This window comes from Ochotona princeps, chromosome 2, assembly GCF_030435755.1.
Source record: "Ochotona princeps isolate mOchPri1 chromosome 2, mOchPri1.hap1, whole genome shotgun sequence".
Lineage (NCBI taxonomy): Eukaryota > Metazoa > Chordata > Mammalia > Lagomorpha > Ochotonidae > Ochotona > Ochotona princeps.
In genome coordinates this window covers 48958838-48975097 of record NC_080833.1, presented here as the reverse complement: position 1 = coordinate 48975097, position 16260 = coordinate 48958838, and the positions used below count along the sequence as shown (strand labels likewise).

Genomic DNA, 16260 nt, shown 5'->3' with positions numbered 1-16260 from the left:
CTTCCAGTCACTGTTGTACTCCCCAGAGGGCTGTAAAAGTGAGCTGAAGGCCAGGCCAAAAACAGGAGCCAGGAACTTCATTAGCAACAGTCATGTGGGTGGCAGAGGCCCAAACACTTGGGCCATTTCCCATTGCCTTCCCCAGACCATTAGCAGGGAGCTAGGTCAGAAGTAGAGTAGCTAGGACACCAATGATGATGATATGGGATGCCTCACCTGGTGCAACACAACACCAGCCCCTACCAAATGCCTTTAACTTACCTGCTCAACTATCAAGATGGTATTTTGTACTCCTTTGTTGGTAACACACATGGTCTTGCTATTACTATTTTTGTTGCTGACAAGACTGCTGCAGTTGCTTAGTTAAACATCAAGGGAATGATTTGCTTATTTTTCCACCCCCTAGATTTGAAGAGACTGTGCGAAGCATCATGTCTTTGCATTGGAAGACTCCTCCGTGTAACTCAGACACAATTCCTGAGATCAGGGTGAAAATCGTTGGAGGTAAACACTTCCGATACCTCGTGGAGAAGCCAGACACGTAAGACGGCTGTTTGAAAAATTTCTGTGTGGCTTAGCTGATAATGAATTTTGTGTTTTTTTTTAAACCCAGAAATTTACATTTAAAAGATGCAATCTGTGGAAAATTAAGTCATTAAGATGCTATAATAGAAGTAAAATAGTGTTGATAACTTCCATGTGCGTGGTTTTCCTGGTATTTTTCATCTTTATAATTCCCTATACTCCTTAATTACTTTAGCTGATTTTCCGAATAGATGGGAAATATGAGCATTACAACATTTATAAATATTAATGGAGAGCTGCAGCTTTTCCTCATCTGCTTTGTAATAGGCCACAGGAAGTAATGGTTTGCTTTCGGTGGTTGGTTGTTTGCAAAGAGATGTGAGGCTGCTAGTCAATTTGTTGTAGATTAAAGGAGTGAGAGCTAATGAATCATAATTTGTAAGGTTTTCACTTCCTCCTGCTCTTGTTGGATCTTCCCACTATACAGGGGCTTTCAGTGCATGGTTAAGATATTTTCCTTCCCTCCCAAACTCATCACAGTCACACTGAAGGGAAAACATACATTACTCTCTCAGATCCAAGTGGATATTTGTCTCAGGAAGGTGTGAGCAGCTCTTTTCTACAAACTGTTAATAATTCACAAAACCTGCCTTTCTTCCAACAGGCCTTGGCTAAGTTGTACCAAATCAGTAGTGGACATTCCCCTTGAGATTTGCTTCCTATTTGTGAGTTTGAATCAGCTCTGTTTCAGCAAAGCCTTTGACATTGAAAATGTGGATTGATATTACTGGTCTCAGACTCTACGTCTGTAAATTGGGTATAAAACAACATCCATCTAGCAGGGTTATTAGGAAAACTGAGTAAGAAAAAAGTATGTGGCTGTTATTGAGCCCTGAAGAACAATTTTTAACAGCTCTGAAAAAGAAGACACACCAAGTGACAGAAGACAAACATTCCCATTGCCAAAAAGAAGATAAGAATGACTAAAAAACCAAGTTAGTCAACAACAAAACCCAGAATTAATTATATTAAGTGTAAAAACAAAACATGTAAGTGATAATTACTAAAATTTGGCAAATGTTGCCTTGAACCAGATTATTGCAATCTGCTTTATTTTCTTCACTGGTGAGTCACACTAGCCCAAATGAAAGGAATGATTTTCTGAACCTTCAGGTACTTTCTCAAAAAGTCTTAAAACAAAGCCGAAAACTATCTACTGAATGCTATTATGTCAGGTAACTTATCAACATGGTGGTGGTGGAGCTCTGAAGATCTGAAGCCAGAAGCCAGGAGCTTCTCTCAGGTCTCCCACATAGATGCAGGATCCCAAGGCTTTGAATCATCCTCCACTGCTTTCCCAGGCCATAAGCAGGGCACTGAATGGGAAGTGGAGCTACCAGGACACAAACCAGCACCCTTATGGGATGGTAGTGCTTACAGATGGAGGATTAGCCAGTTAAGCCATGTTACTGGCATCAGAAAAGCTAAATTTCCAGTATACAGAAATCTTTGGCCATGTTGGAAGTTGTAGCATCTCATTCTGGAGCAGGGGAGCAGAGAAGAAACTGCTGCTTTATGGAATATTAGGATCTAGTATAGCCATTCACTGGAACAGAAGCTTTGTAATCTAGCTGATAGCCAACCTAGGACAATTTGTGTTGGATGCTTTTTGCTAACTTATTTCCATACCGTCTAAGCCCAGATGCCACCTGCTCAGAAAGGACTTCTAAAAATACCCCTTGTGGCTCAATATATTGTTCTCACCATCTTCAGTTTTTCTCTTGGTATTCTCCTGATTTGAATGACCAATGGTTATCTGCTTTGGAGGAACTCATCACTAGAACTTTAGGTATAATATTGTATCCCCAAGACTTGAAACAGTGGAACTCATTTAATATTTGTGGAAAGAATATAGACAGCTCTATGTATTCACTAATTGCTAAAACTATTAACATGAACTTGACGGGACAATAAGATGCTGGACTCTATGTTTGGTATACGCTTGCAATGGGGAAATCTCAACTGAACTTGAGCTGTGGTTATGCAATAAGGTGGAGGAATCCACCATGGTGGGAGGGTTTGGGGAGGGGTGGGGAGAACCCAAGTATCTATGTAACTGTGTCACATAATACAATGTAATTACTGAAGTTAAATAATAAATAATTAAAAAAAAAAAACATTAACTTTAAAAAACATTGAACACATCATTAGGCCTGACACAATGGCTCAATTGGCTAAATCTTCACCTTATAAGTGCTGACATCCCATATGGTTGTTGGCTCATATCCCAGCTGCTCCACTTCCTGTACAGACAATAATCCAAACAAAAGATGATAGTAATGGCCAGTTACAATCACTACATAAACTCCAGATGAACTTTATTGTTTAAAAATTCAAATATCTACTTACAATTTTTGTAAGAAACAATTGGCCATCATACCTTAGCTTTGCTTTTATTGCTGTTTTTACTATAAATTTTTCATAACTTAATATTGATGGACTCAGTATCTCCTTAAAACTGAACAATAATAGCAGAGCAGATATCAGAGATTGTGATTTCCATTTTCACAAGCTCACAGATGGATAGCAAGTGATGTTTTAGGAAAATCCGCAGTCCAGAATTCCAAACATTGAGCCTGTAAACACTGTTTCCCACTTGAAACTCTGTATTTCAAAAAACATGAGAAATAGTCAAAATGTAAAACAAAGCACTATTTGCAACATATACAACAAAAAAGTTAACATGTGAGAATCAAGATGGCAGAATAGGGTAACGACACATTTAAGCAGACAGAGACTATTAGCCAGAGTGAAGCAGAAAGGACAGATTCCAGGAAATAGGAGAGGACACTGACAAAAGAAGATACCTGGAGACTCTTGGACATCAGGAATCATCAGAGAAAATGGAATGATGCAATGATGTTGCACTGACCAGATACCTCAGTGCTATTCAATAAGTGGTGATCCCAGCTCCACCAGCAGCCAGATGGGAAAGGGAGTTCATCAGGAACTCAGGAGGTGAATTCAGGCAAAGTTTTGCCTGTCCTGCTGATTTGCTTGATCTGATCAGGTGGTGCCAGAAGAGGGTAAGGGAAATCCCAGAACCTATGGAAATATATCATAAAATGATAATAAAGTGAAAAATGTATCCAGTGGGCCAATATTGTGACTTACCAGGCAAGTCGTCCACCTGCAAGGACCAACATCCTATTTGGGTCTTGGTTCTTCCCAGCTGCTCAGCTTCCCATCCAGATCCCTTCTTGTGGCCTGGGGAACCAGTGGAGGATGGCCCAAAGCCTTAGGACTCTGTATGCATTTGGGATGCCCAAAAGAAGCTGCTAGCTCCTGCTTTGGATCAGCTCAGCTTCAGATGATGTGGTTATTTGGGGAGTGAACTAGCAGACAAAAGATCTTTCTGTCTGTCCTTGTCTTTGTACATGTGCTTTTCAAATAAAAAAAATAAATCTTTTAAAAAGTTAATTTTAGTATATTAAGGGCTCTTACAAATCGACAAGAAAAGGGCCCAGTGCAGTAGTCTAGTGGCGGAAGACCTTACCTTGCATGCGCAGGGATTCCACATAGGCACCTATTTGTACCCAGCTGCTCCACTTCCCATCCAGCTTCCTGCTTGTGGGCTAGGAAAGCACTTGAGGACAGCCCAAAGCCTTGGGACTCTGTACCCACAAGGGAGACCTAGAAGAAGCTCCTGGCTCCTGGTTTTAGATCAGCTCAGCTCCAACCATTGTTGCCACTTGGGAAGTGAATCAGCAGATGGAAGATCTTTCTCTCCATCTCTCCTTCTTTCTGTAAATCTGACTTTCCAATAAATTCCTGGTCCAAGATTTAGCTGCTCCACTTCCAGTCAATCTCCTTGCTTATGGCTTAGGAAAATAGTCAAGGATTGTCCAAGGCCTTGGGCCCCTGCATCTACATGGGAGACCACAAAGAGGCTTCTGGTGCTCACTTTGGACCATTCTAGCTCTGACCATTGCAGCTAGTTGGGGAATGAAACAGCACGTGGAATATTTATCTACTTTTTAGTAAAATAAACAAACCTTTAAAAAGAAGAACAGAAATAAATAATAAAATTTTGCATAGCAATGAGATACTCTTTTTCAAAAAGCCACTTAGAAATGTGCTTATGAAAGAAAGAATTTGGACTGGCAGGGCTTAGAAAATTTAGGTAAAAAGGAATATTCATATGATAATTTTGTTCAAAAGTACAAGAGCTTTGAAAACTTGATGGAAAATTCATGTTATAAAGCAAATGAACATATGTTTCAATTTTTGCATCAAAGCAAATAACTTTTAATTCCACTTTTTTTTACTTTTTGAGTTATGCTTCTATACATGCAAAAGCTTTGAAAGTGCATATACATTTGCATACTCTTCAGTATGTATCTATAATTCAGTTCTGTATGAATGGATATATTGGTTTTCTGTTGAAGTCTCATGCAGTCTCATCAGAAATCAATTCCATGCTCAGGTTAAAATGATTCAAAGAGGCTGTAGTCATAAAAACAGCAATTACAAAGATGTATACTGGTTTAAAGAAAGCAGCAAGGTACAATGCAGGAACAGTGGGCCAACAGCTTCGATGTTGGTACCAGCATTGAATCTGAAAACATACAATGAAAGAGATATTACTGTAACTAATGGGGGAGGTTGGAAAGGCAAATTCCTGAGCCTAAGGGACTGTCTTAGGAAAAAGAAAGAACTAATGGAAGAAGTATCTTGTAGCTTTGACCATATTGACATGAATAGTGGTCTCTGTCCAAGAGGCATATGTAGCATGAGTCAACCTTGTAGGGAGGGAAATATCACCTGCCAGGATTACCTATTGGCTAAAACTAACTGCAATAAGAGGACATAGGAACTGTTGGAACAGTTCACATTTGTCAGCTTTCCTGGGCAGAGACACACTTAGTTAAGCAGCAAATCTTAAATTACTAAAAGTACAAAAGCAAAGTCAGTATTTACCATTTAACAAATTATATATCCATAAAATGAAATACTTCCTGGACTTAGGTATTTAAGTGTTGTTGAAGAGGTGTAAGTACGAATATGTAAGATATATACCATATATTTTCAACTAGAACCATTTTTTAAACAGTTGTAAAGATGTACAGTGTTCTTTTGCTTTAAAAATAAGACAAATTATTTTTATACATGTGAAAAATTGTATAAGGAGATAATATTATAGTACTAATACCACAGGTACTTTTGTCAGCTAAAATTTTGAGGGAGCATGGGTTAATATTAGTAGAGCACATGCCTTAAACCCATGACCTCATATATCCCTTATTTAGTTCAGCCCAATCAAACAAAGTAATATAGGAATGAGTATTGTTCCCCATTCCCACAGACTAAGAGGATGCATCCAGTCAGTGGTACAGATAGAACACTCTCTGTGCTGCATCCTCTCAGAGCGTGAACGGAAGACCTGATTCGCACACTGTACCATGGCAAATGGTAAAGAGGCCAGGCAACTGATCATTTTGCTTAGACTTGCAAACAAAGAACAGAACAAAATGTAAGTGTAAAAAAACAAAGGTTTTGAGCTGATTATGTTGACTCAAAGATTCAGAAGACTCAGCCTGCAAAACCTTTGGAAATAATTCACCCACGGATATCATATTACTGTCATATGTTGGGTTATGTTTTATTTTATTTTCTCCAATCTTAGTAACCCTTCAGAATTTGATACAAAAGAATCCTGCTTTCTCACAGCATATTTTTCAAGCTAACTCATCTGGTTTTACAGCCCACAAGAACCTGGATCCACCTCTCGATATGTAGCAAGTCAATCACTGACACTAGAAAATGTAGGTGTTTATTTTGCCATGCACAGAACAGGTAAATGAGCAGCTATCACTCAATTCCTAAATGCTCTAAGCAATTTAGGCTGATGAATTTTACAGATTAAAGTCAAGATTAAGTAGTGCAAGATCACCTTGGGTGTGGTCTCAAGTTGGTTCACATTGCTCCTGGCCTTCCTTTGGTTTGTCAGGTGTAGGAGGTGCCATGTTCTTATATGATGACAAACTTTTAGTCTGTATAGATCATCAGTGTATATGTTTGATTAGGGCCTAGAGTTCCTCTGAAGCATCTCTTGGAATAGCATCTTACATTAGAATGCTAACTATAAAGGCAATGTTTAAATTCTAAGTCTTTGTATTTTGGAATCTTGAAAAAGCCTGATCCTTGTACCTCTTTAATTTAATGAGCTAATCTTCAGCAACTAGTTGAGTTGTTATCATGAAAGTGAGGAGAGAGGAATCACAATCTGAGAGCAAGTAACCAGAGCCTAATAATATCTGTGTTATATGCATTCGGAGGAGGAGCTTAGTTTTAGTGTTTCTTTTTTCTTGTAACTCCTTAGTTTTGAGAAGTATAGGTAGGGCAATCATTCCAGCTACTTCTGATGATATATGATATAGTGGGAATTTTTCAGGATTGGAAGAGAGGAAGCTTTAGGTAGTGTTTTCAATGAAATTTCTATTCTCAAGCCTAACTAAAAAGATTCTCTGTCATTCAGTAGGTTTTGGCCCAGGTAGTTTCTGCTTATTTTTTTTCTTACAGGTGCATTATCATTCCATTGTAACAATAAAAGAATCAGCAAGCTGATATTGTTGTATCTAACATACAAATTAGAATGATTAGCAGTTTCTGCCACCAAGCACTTCCAGTCCCAAACCAGGAGTAGAGCCATCTATTGAGACTGCAAGTGAGGTCAGACATACAATTAATCTGGGTGTGCACACCCTGCAGAGCTAGGGAAGTGTTCCCAGAGCTGTCAGGAATGTATATACAACATTCTATCTTGATAAAGGTATAAGTGCCCCCTTGGGAGGCCATGAGAACTTCCAAATACACTTGGTTTTGGAAGACTGCCTTCCCCAGTAGAAAAACTTCAGTATTTGGCATTATCATTTAGGGCACACGGAGTGTAATTTGTTAGTGCTTCAATGTGCCAACTCACAGTCTCCAGCTTTGTTTGTGGACAAAGATAGAGAGTTAAGTGATCATACCAGGGGAAGACAAACCAGGTCTATTGGTGGAATGGATTTGAAAAGTTAGCAGGATTTTGTGTATTCTTTATCCATCTTTCTTAAATTCAAAATATATCTTTCTAACCATCCCAGGGTAAACCAAAGCCAGAGATTGATGCTGTATAGCTGTTGGTTTCCACTTAGAGCTGGCCATTGCATTCCTAGCATGTGCTTCTAGTCAGTCACAAACCAGACCCACAATTTGTTAACAGTTAGGGACAAGGATTGTCTCGATTTCTCAGGTGCTACTTGCTATCATGAGAATGTGTTTTTTAGGGCTGGCATTATGACAGAGTGGGTAATGCTGCCATTTGCAATGCTGGCATGCCATATCAGTGCCGGTTCACATTCTGGTTGCTCATTTCTGCTCCAACTCCCTGCTGAAGCACAGGGAAAATAGAGGAAGATGGCCCGAATTCTTGAACCTCTGCCACTTGCTTGAGAGACTCAGATGAAGTTCCTGGGTCCTGGCTTGGTTTGGTCCAGCCCCAGGAAATTATAGCCATTTGGGAAGTAAATCAGTATATGAAATACAAATTTAGTGGATGAGCTGGTCATGCCTGAACCTAAATTTCCTAGCTACCAAGGTTAGAGTTGGCCCTTGGGCTGGGTCTCTTTCCAAGTTACAGGTCCACTTAGGTATTCCAATACTGTATGGCAAATTATGCAGTTTAAGATAGATGAATGATAATGGCTAGTTCTTTCAATTTTTAAATCAATTTGTTCACTTAGGCATCCAGAGCAGAGAAAGAGTTTCACATGAAGCAACTCATAAAGGCTCGATTGAAGCTTGCTTCAGTGAGCCGCTGGAATGCTGTGCGATGTCATTAGCAAATCCTTACCTCTGTTCCAGTTGTAGCCTTGGCACGTTTTAACTGTTATACTTTTGAAAGTATATATCCTCTTTCAGTCTTTTGGGTTAATTGAAATCTTAAAAAAGCACATGAGTTCTATTCTCACAATTTGTGTACTGCTTGCATAACACAAGTAGTGACAGCATTTCAATCATCCCTTTGAATAAACAAGGACATTAAAGTTTGGGAATGTTTTCCTTCAATACAATTTTCACAATCCCTTATACCTTCTCCAAGTGATAATGATAAGTCTCCACCCACCAGGTGAATTTGTCCACCACCAGCAACAAATATTTTAATTTTCTTTTTGCCTTTGAAATTATAGTATCTATTTGACAGTCTTACAGTAGAGTCTGCTTGCCAGTCTTTCTCTTAGTTCTTCTCCCCTAGTTTGCACTCCCAACTGGCTAGGGGACAGGCCTGCCTTAGGATTGCTTTTAGTATAACTCATACACTTCTGTTTAATATTTTGTATGAGTATTTCAATGTTTGGGCCAGTTATGAATCTTTTTTTCTTTTAAAGATTTATTTATTTGTATTGGAAAGGCAGATATACAGAGAGGAGGAGAGACAGAGAGGAAGATCTTCCATCCTATGGTTCACTCCCCAAGTGGCCACAATAGCTGGAGCTGAGCCAATCCAAAGCTGGGAGCCAGGAGCTTCTTCAAGCTCTCGATGTGAGTGCAGGGTCCCAAGGCTTTGGGCCATCCTTGACTGTTTTCCCAGGCCACAGGCAGGGAGCTGGATGGGAAGTGGGGCTTCCGGGATTAGAACCGGTGCCTATATGGGATCCTGGCACTTTCAAGGTGAGGACATTAATCGTTACGCTACCACGCTGGGCCCCCAGTTATGAATCTTGAAGTCATTGTAAGGTTGCATCCCATCCATAGTGAGTATTCTAATTTAAGTTTATCCTTCAACAGGATTTCTGCATTAAAATCACTCCTAGGTCATTTACTAGCCAGGGGTCAAATTTCAGGAGTCCAAATCCCATTCCTGGGAAATAGTCTTACTTAGTTAAGGATCTATTTGAAATGCATGCCATCACAAAAAAGTTTTTAGTTTGACGTTTGTGCTATTACCTTTGAGACATGGTCAGCCCTTATTTCATCGAGGAAGCATATAGTCCAATTTTTGTTAAGCGGGACTGTGTACATCCACTAATTGGTTCCTACTGCTTCTATTAACCTTATAAATCTCTTGAGCATGCTTTATGTTTTCTTTTTTTCTCCTGATGTCACATTCCTTTTCCTTGCAAACCACTCTGTCAATATAATACAAAAACAGCATATTGAGAGCCAGTGTAAATGTCTTCTGTCTTGTCTCTTACAAGACATATTGCTCAGGTGACAACTGTTGAGTTCAGGGTCTTTTGTCATTGAACGTGGTGGCAATACTTCTGCTTCCAAAATCTCATGCAGAGTTACCATCACACTTCCAGCCTTTTGATTTCCCTCGTCCATGAAGTTGCTTCTATACATTAAGACTTACATATACGGAGTCTTTGAGGAGATATTGGTCAAGACTGGCCTGCTGAAACAGACTCATTCACGTGCAGCTTCACTTTGAGAACTGTAGGAGCAAGGTAGCTAAATATGTAGATGGTAAAGTCCTTAGAGTAACATTTACATTGTTGAATACTCACTTGATATTCCCTAGGGAGCACAGAAGTAAGCCAACAACCTCCCTTCTGTTCAATTTATGCTTTGAAGTGCTCTCCAAACGTGAATTTCGCTGTCTCTTAACATGTGACAGGTGACTGTACCATTCTCAGATGTATCAGCCGATTTATATGGCAGTATCAAGATTCTCTGAAGAGCTTGCCCCTGGACACTTCCTTATTTTTTGTGTACCAAGAGGCTGCAGGGTTTCTCTGGGTTGGAACCTGCAGTACAGTGCTGTGACAATGCCAAGCACTTGCAGGCTTTCGTAGGGTCACTAGCAGGGAGTTGAAACCAAACTGCAAAAGGTGCTATGGCTTTTGGGAATTTAAAAAAATATATAAAACTAAAAAAAAAACAATTCCACTTTGTCCCAATACCATTACCATAACATTAGGCTTTATATTTCAGTTTTGTCGAGTTTAGAGACACTTTCAGCTGTACCCCTACTTCCCTTTCCTGTTTTATATTTTATTGTCTTTTTAAAGAAAGTTTGTTTGTGCTGATAATTGCTTATAACTTCCAAATATGAACATGCTTTCCTTTACTGAGATTAGATTCCCATTCATGCGCTGGCATACTCTAGTTGGAAATCGGTTGCATTGTGTTCCTGCCAAAGCTGGCAGACCTTCAGGATGGCATCTGGCAACCTTTTGCTGAGAGTCCCCTCCGCCCCGCACCGAGTCCTTCATTTGAAATTTTTTGTTCTCTGAAGGGGTGGAGTCCACATCAAATGTGAGATCTGGTGAGGCAGAATTGCATGGGAGGTGGGGCCAATGGAGGATGCATATACTGCTGTGGACATAAGATTCTACCAGCAGCCCTTGCAGTATTTCTTTCTAATCCCCAGGTCTAGCAGACAAAGGCGCTATAGAGCTGTGTTGCAGGAAGAAGGACAGTTTTCTCCTCATTAGGCAATCATTCAGCAACACAATAATCTCCCCTAATTGCTCAAGCTCCTCGGCATCACTGAAGTCCCCATGGAGTCTCAAGGAGCAGCAACTGAGGCTGGAAGTACAGTTGCAAAACTGCCTGGGTCTGGATTCCATGGCACCAGCCGTGGCCTTTCCCTCCTTTCTTTTGAAATGACAAAGTGCTGTTTTCAGTCCTGTAGGTAACAAGCACACACCCTTAGAACAAAGACCTGTGCGTTGTGAACAACAAGACAGCAAATGTGTGTTGATGAATTGCTAGTGCTAAAGACCCACACATGCTGTGTCTCAGCTGGAAAGCCATTTTCATAATTTTAAAGTGCTGTGTATTTTTTTTTGCAAAAAAAACCCCTCTTACTTGAAACAGATTTAAAAAGTTATTTTTGGTTTTGTATCTACTGTGGCTGTTTTAAAAGCTAGACAGATAAACTCCACATTTCTCAGGCAATCCTATACCAAGACTGCCCATACAAGAATTTGAAAATTATTAAAGCTAATGCCTCTCTTGCCCTCATCCAGAGCAGCTGACTTTCTGCCCTGCAACCATTTGTGCCTTCCAATTGTACATTCCCAGTTTCCTGCTCTTCACATAATCCCAAATTTACCTCAATCCTATCCAGACTGTGCACAGTAAAAAGTGAGGTTGTACAATCCACCAGAGTTAAATTGAAAGCTTGGGCACATGTTTGAAAAAGCCATGTAGAAGTACGTAAAACGTATACTTTCTAAACCTTAATTTCTTCATCTTAAAATGAAAGTAACATGAATTCCTGCCAATAGGATTGACCTGAGTAACAAAAAATCTGATGGATAGAAAGGGCAATGTGCAGCTGTCATGGAGTTCAATGTTCAGGAATAGTTATATTAGTAACCACTGCAGGCTACTAATATTTCTCTTTCTGATAAACTCCATCTGATTCAGCTGCCGTTTATTTAAAGGTTAAGAAGATATGTTTTTGGATCACTTATGCAAATTTTATGCCAATTAATTTCTACATAAAAGTGCAGAGATTGTCTTTTTACTGCTCACTGAATTTTCAGACATGCCACACCCATGCAACAAATAGCCAGATTACAAAACTATTTAATACCCGTATCCCAGAAGCCCCCATGTTTCTATATGAATTCTATACATCCCACAAAGAAAACCAATATCCAAGCTTCTAGAATCAAGTTAATACCATTTGTTAACCTGATTTTATTTTTTTTTTAATTATCAAAGGAAATTTGGTCTTCTTTACGTTATGGAACTTACAAGTCTTCTCTCACTGTAAGAACAATTTGTCAGATATACATTCTCCTGCTAATCGTCCCACAGTGCACTATTGTCCTTTACACTGAACTGACAAAACTTCAGTCCTGGGTGAGCCCTGCTATCTGCCTTCTTGGCATCCCTAAAAGTATGGGAAATTCCTTGAAAATATCATCCACTCTGAGGCTGATACCACAGAATTTCATGATCTTCCACTTTAACTGGCTGCTCAGTTGTACCCAGCCAACCTGTCTTATTCTTCTGATCCTTCTCTACATAGCAACTCTTGTAAACCATTTTTCTGCCCTTCATTAAAATTTCCTACCCCATAATGTCCCCATTGAGTTTTGGTATGTAATCCTTCTATGGATATTAGACAAAAAATTAGAGCTGTCCATAGTTAGCCTAACCTCTTCCCAGTCCCAGTACTAATGAGATTTCCTCGACAGCTCCATCTCTAGCACCTTTTTCTGAGGTTTCCTCTCTGCATCCCAGTGGCACCCCATACAACTGTGCCAGGGCTCATCTTACTTTATCAATGACAGCTTTTTCTTCCCCAGTTCAGATTGCTTTTCCAAAGTCTTGAGTCCTCACAACATGGTTTCTCTATGGTGAGTGATCTATAGTTAAATAACCTATGTTTGCTTTTGCGTTTCAAAGCACAGTGTGATCACTGTTTATATCACTGACTAATACCTTCCATTTCTCATGCCAGCCTAGTGCTTCCTGAACCCACCCTTTGAATAACAAAGCATTTCTTCACAGCAAGGAAAATGAGAACTTGAAGGCAAACTCCCAAGAAGCAACCCAGAAACTCAAGACTTCTAATGTGAAGCAAGTGAGCAGTGAACCCCCCACTGATGAACAAACAAATTACAACCCAAATGATGTGGGAGAGAACACGCTCTCAGAGAACAACGACAAGTTCCGGACAGTGGCACATAGCAGCAGATTCCTGGATGGCAAAGTGAGTAACAAGAAACACTGGAGCTTTTCTCAGTAATTTACTGGAAAATATAGACAGAAAAAAAGGTTCACACAATCACGCATGTATGAAATAATAATACATTTTGCATGAGATAGACATTAAATCATTTTTTTCACTCTGAAAATGATTTGCAAGGTCATTTGGGATTTTCATCTTTGTTGACCATCAATTGAGATGGTCTGTGTTGTCTGTGGTTAATTCAATGATGCTCATAATAGAAACTTAAGTGTCACTACATCTGCAAAATTGGAGCATATTACAGGGGAAGGAATTGTTTGCCTTCATATTACTGGAAGAGATAATTTATATGTTCAAAACCCAAATGAAATCATGTCTAAATATCAAAAAACTAGAGGCCCAGAATTGTCTTGATAGAAACATGTATCATCGCATTCTGTTAACAATCACCCAACAATCTATAGCAAGCTGATTTGGTAATGATAAACCTAAATGATTAGTAATTTGTAATTTAAAAGCAAGTATAGTAGCAGTTGAAAGCTGGATCTAAGTTAAGACAAAACTAATGATTCATTGGTAACAAAACACCATTTCCAAAAATCGCTGAAATTGCAATTAAACAGATACATAGAGTAGTTTTGCAATGTTGCCAAGCATTAAGTGACAGCCAGATATTTTAGTAGAATACTGATTAGAGTTTGCAGTAAACTGTAACTTGACTGTTGTTAGTTTGTAAGTTTAATAGTCAGTTCTAAACTACTGAGATAGGTATTTGTCTTCAGTTACACAAGAAGAAAAATGAATACCTATGGTTCTGTGAACTTTTGCTCATAAGAACAAGCCGGGGGTTATAATTTTGAAGTGGTTAACAGCCCATCAAATGGGATTCAGGCTACAGTCTTCTAGGTATTGTTAAACACTAAAGTTCATTTATAAAGTGATCTTCTCAAATCGTTAGGGATACAACCTAGGGTGGAAATGACCTCATAGTTCCCAGTTAATGTATTCTATTGGCTTACCTATGAGGCATCCCTGAATTTAAGACTTAGTTGAAACAGAAGGTGATTAATCTACCAAAATTAAAAACTTGTAAAGATCCTGGGGTTTTGCTCTAATTTTGATTCTGATATTAATGTATATGATGATGGTCTTGATCCACAGGATGAGATCAATAATTTTATAGCCATAAAATACTTTTATTATTGACTACTTTTGAATAAATTTTATATTTTATTTTTGGAATAATCTTATTTTGGAGGTGACAGTCATTTTCATTAGCACAGAATAAATGCTAAAACTGAACCCCAGAAAAATTAAAGTACAGATGAAATGTTTTCCAACTTTTTCCTTTACTTAAAGTTTAATTAGTCTTTCCTATTATAAACGCTCTATAATTATGTAGAAGTTTTGGCAAACAGAAGGAGAATATAAATAAGAGCAAAACCAAGAAAGCCTTTGGGTGCCTTTCCTATACCTTCATTTGTTTTTATGCAGAGATATACGGTGAGAGTCACTACATTTATAGACTTTGTTAAATACTGCTTGATTCACTCCATGACAAAAATTGGCATTAAGAATTTCATCATATGCATCACGTTATGAGAATCAACAGATAACATTAACATCTATATTAACAAATTTACTTTTCACAAAGAATGAGGTAGAAACTTATCTTTATTTAATGTTCTTTCAGAAATGAAGAGAAAGTGCCATGTTAAGGTTACAATTCAAGCCCAGAGTTTGGGTCCTAATCACCACACCAGAAGGTTCTTTTACACTGAGATTTCCTGGTTCATCAAAAAAAAAAAAAAATGCTTCGTGGGCATTTAAACCATTTTTTTCTTGAAATAGAAATTTGTGCATTGAGCATCCTCGTAATACGTCAAGCTGCCCATTCCTGCCATGATCTCTGTTCCCCGTTAGAAAGCATAAACTATTCACTAGGTAAACTGCTCCTGGACTTCCAGGATACAGACCATTTGCTAACTGTGTGGTACTAGAGGGAGATGATTTGATCTCTTCCATTCAAGACTTCAACAGCTTTTCTGTTGGAAGCTCATTGGGGCTAATACGCAGCCACCAAACACAGGAAGGCCTTGTGGGAGGTGTTAGGACTAATTGGTTCTCTCTGCTGAGTGGCAGTGTGGTGCTGGCCTGCCAGATGGCAGCCACAGTTGCTTGATAGAGAGACCCTCATTACCACTTTGACAAAGTGGTAACTGGAATCCTGTGCAATTACAGAAGAAAACCAATCAGAACTCCTTCTAGATCCTTTATCGCTCACACGAAGGAAAATAAGCTCTCCTGCCTGATACTTAACAGGCAATCTGGATCAGCTGAATTTGCTCCAAGAGAGAAGTTGCTGATAAACACTGAGCTAACTAGCATGGATAAAGACAGGCAAGTGTGAAGTTCTTTTCCAAATGACAGCTTAAGTTTGAAGAGTATCATTGGTAAGAGCTAAGCAAAGCTAAAAATATAAAGAGAATCCTTGGATCTATGTGTATGAGAAGAGTAAGTTGTCTTAGAAATCAACAAGGTCAAATCTTCATTTCATGAGTGAGGAGTGAGAGAACCAAAGACCTTAAATGATTTAGAGCTTCCACGAGTTGTTTAAGGCGTCAAAAGAGAAGACCTTGGCTCTACTGTCCACCAGTCGTTTTTTTGTCTCCAAAAATCTTCTACTAATGAGTATGTCTTTAAATATATTATTTCCAGTTGTATTGTTCCTCAGAAACACCACGTATGCCTTCAGCTAAAAATTAAATAAATAAAAGAAGAATGTGTGATGAGCAACAAACTCAGTAGCACAGACTCAACAATAAAATTAGAGTGTGCTTTTTGCATCTGGCAGCATGCAAATGAAAGTGTTAGTGCTTTAATTTTAGTCGCTATCACAGATGACTGATAGGATGTTCTTTTCAAAGGCCTTTTGTAAGATTTTTTTCTGATTCTTTCTTCACAGTAACTCTGTGAAGCAGGTAGAAACACGTGGTGTTATCCCTATTTGGTTAGTGAATAGCCACATGTCATGATCA

General features: G+C 38.9%; 1 protein-coding gene across 1 annotated transcript in view; it reads left to right on the top strand.

Annotated features, from left to right (window-relative positions):
* Positions 1 to 411: 411 nt before the first annotated feature.
* C2H1orf87 (chromosome 2 C1orf87 homolog) overlaps positions 412 to 16260 on the top strand; it is a 70198-nt gene continuing 54349 nt past the window's right edge. Inside the window, exons 1-2 of the mRNA XM_004588809.4 lie at positions 412 to 541; positions 13042 to 13243. Of these exons, the coding sequence (XP_004588866.2) occupies positions 432 to 541; positions 13042 to 13243 (312 nt within the window). The 5' untranslated portion in view covers positions 412 to 431. The remainder of the gene's footprint in view (positions 542 to 13041; positions 13244 to 16260) is intronic.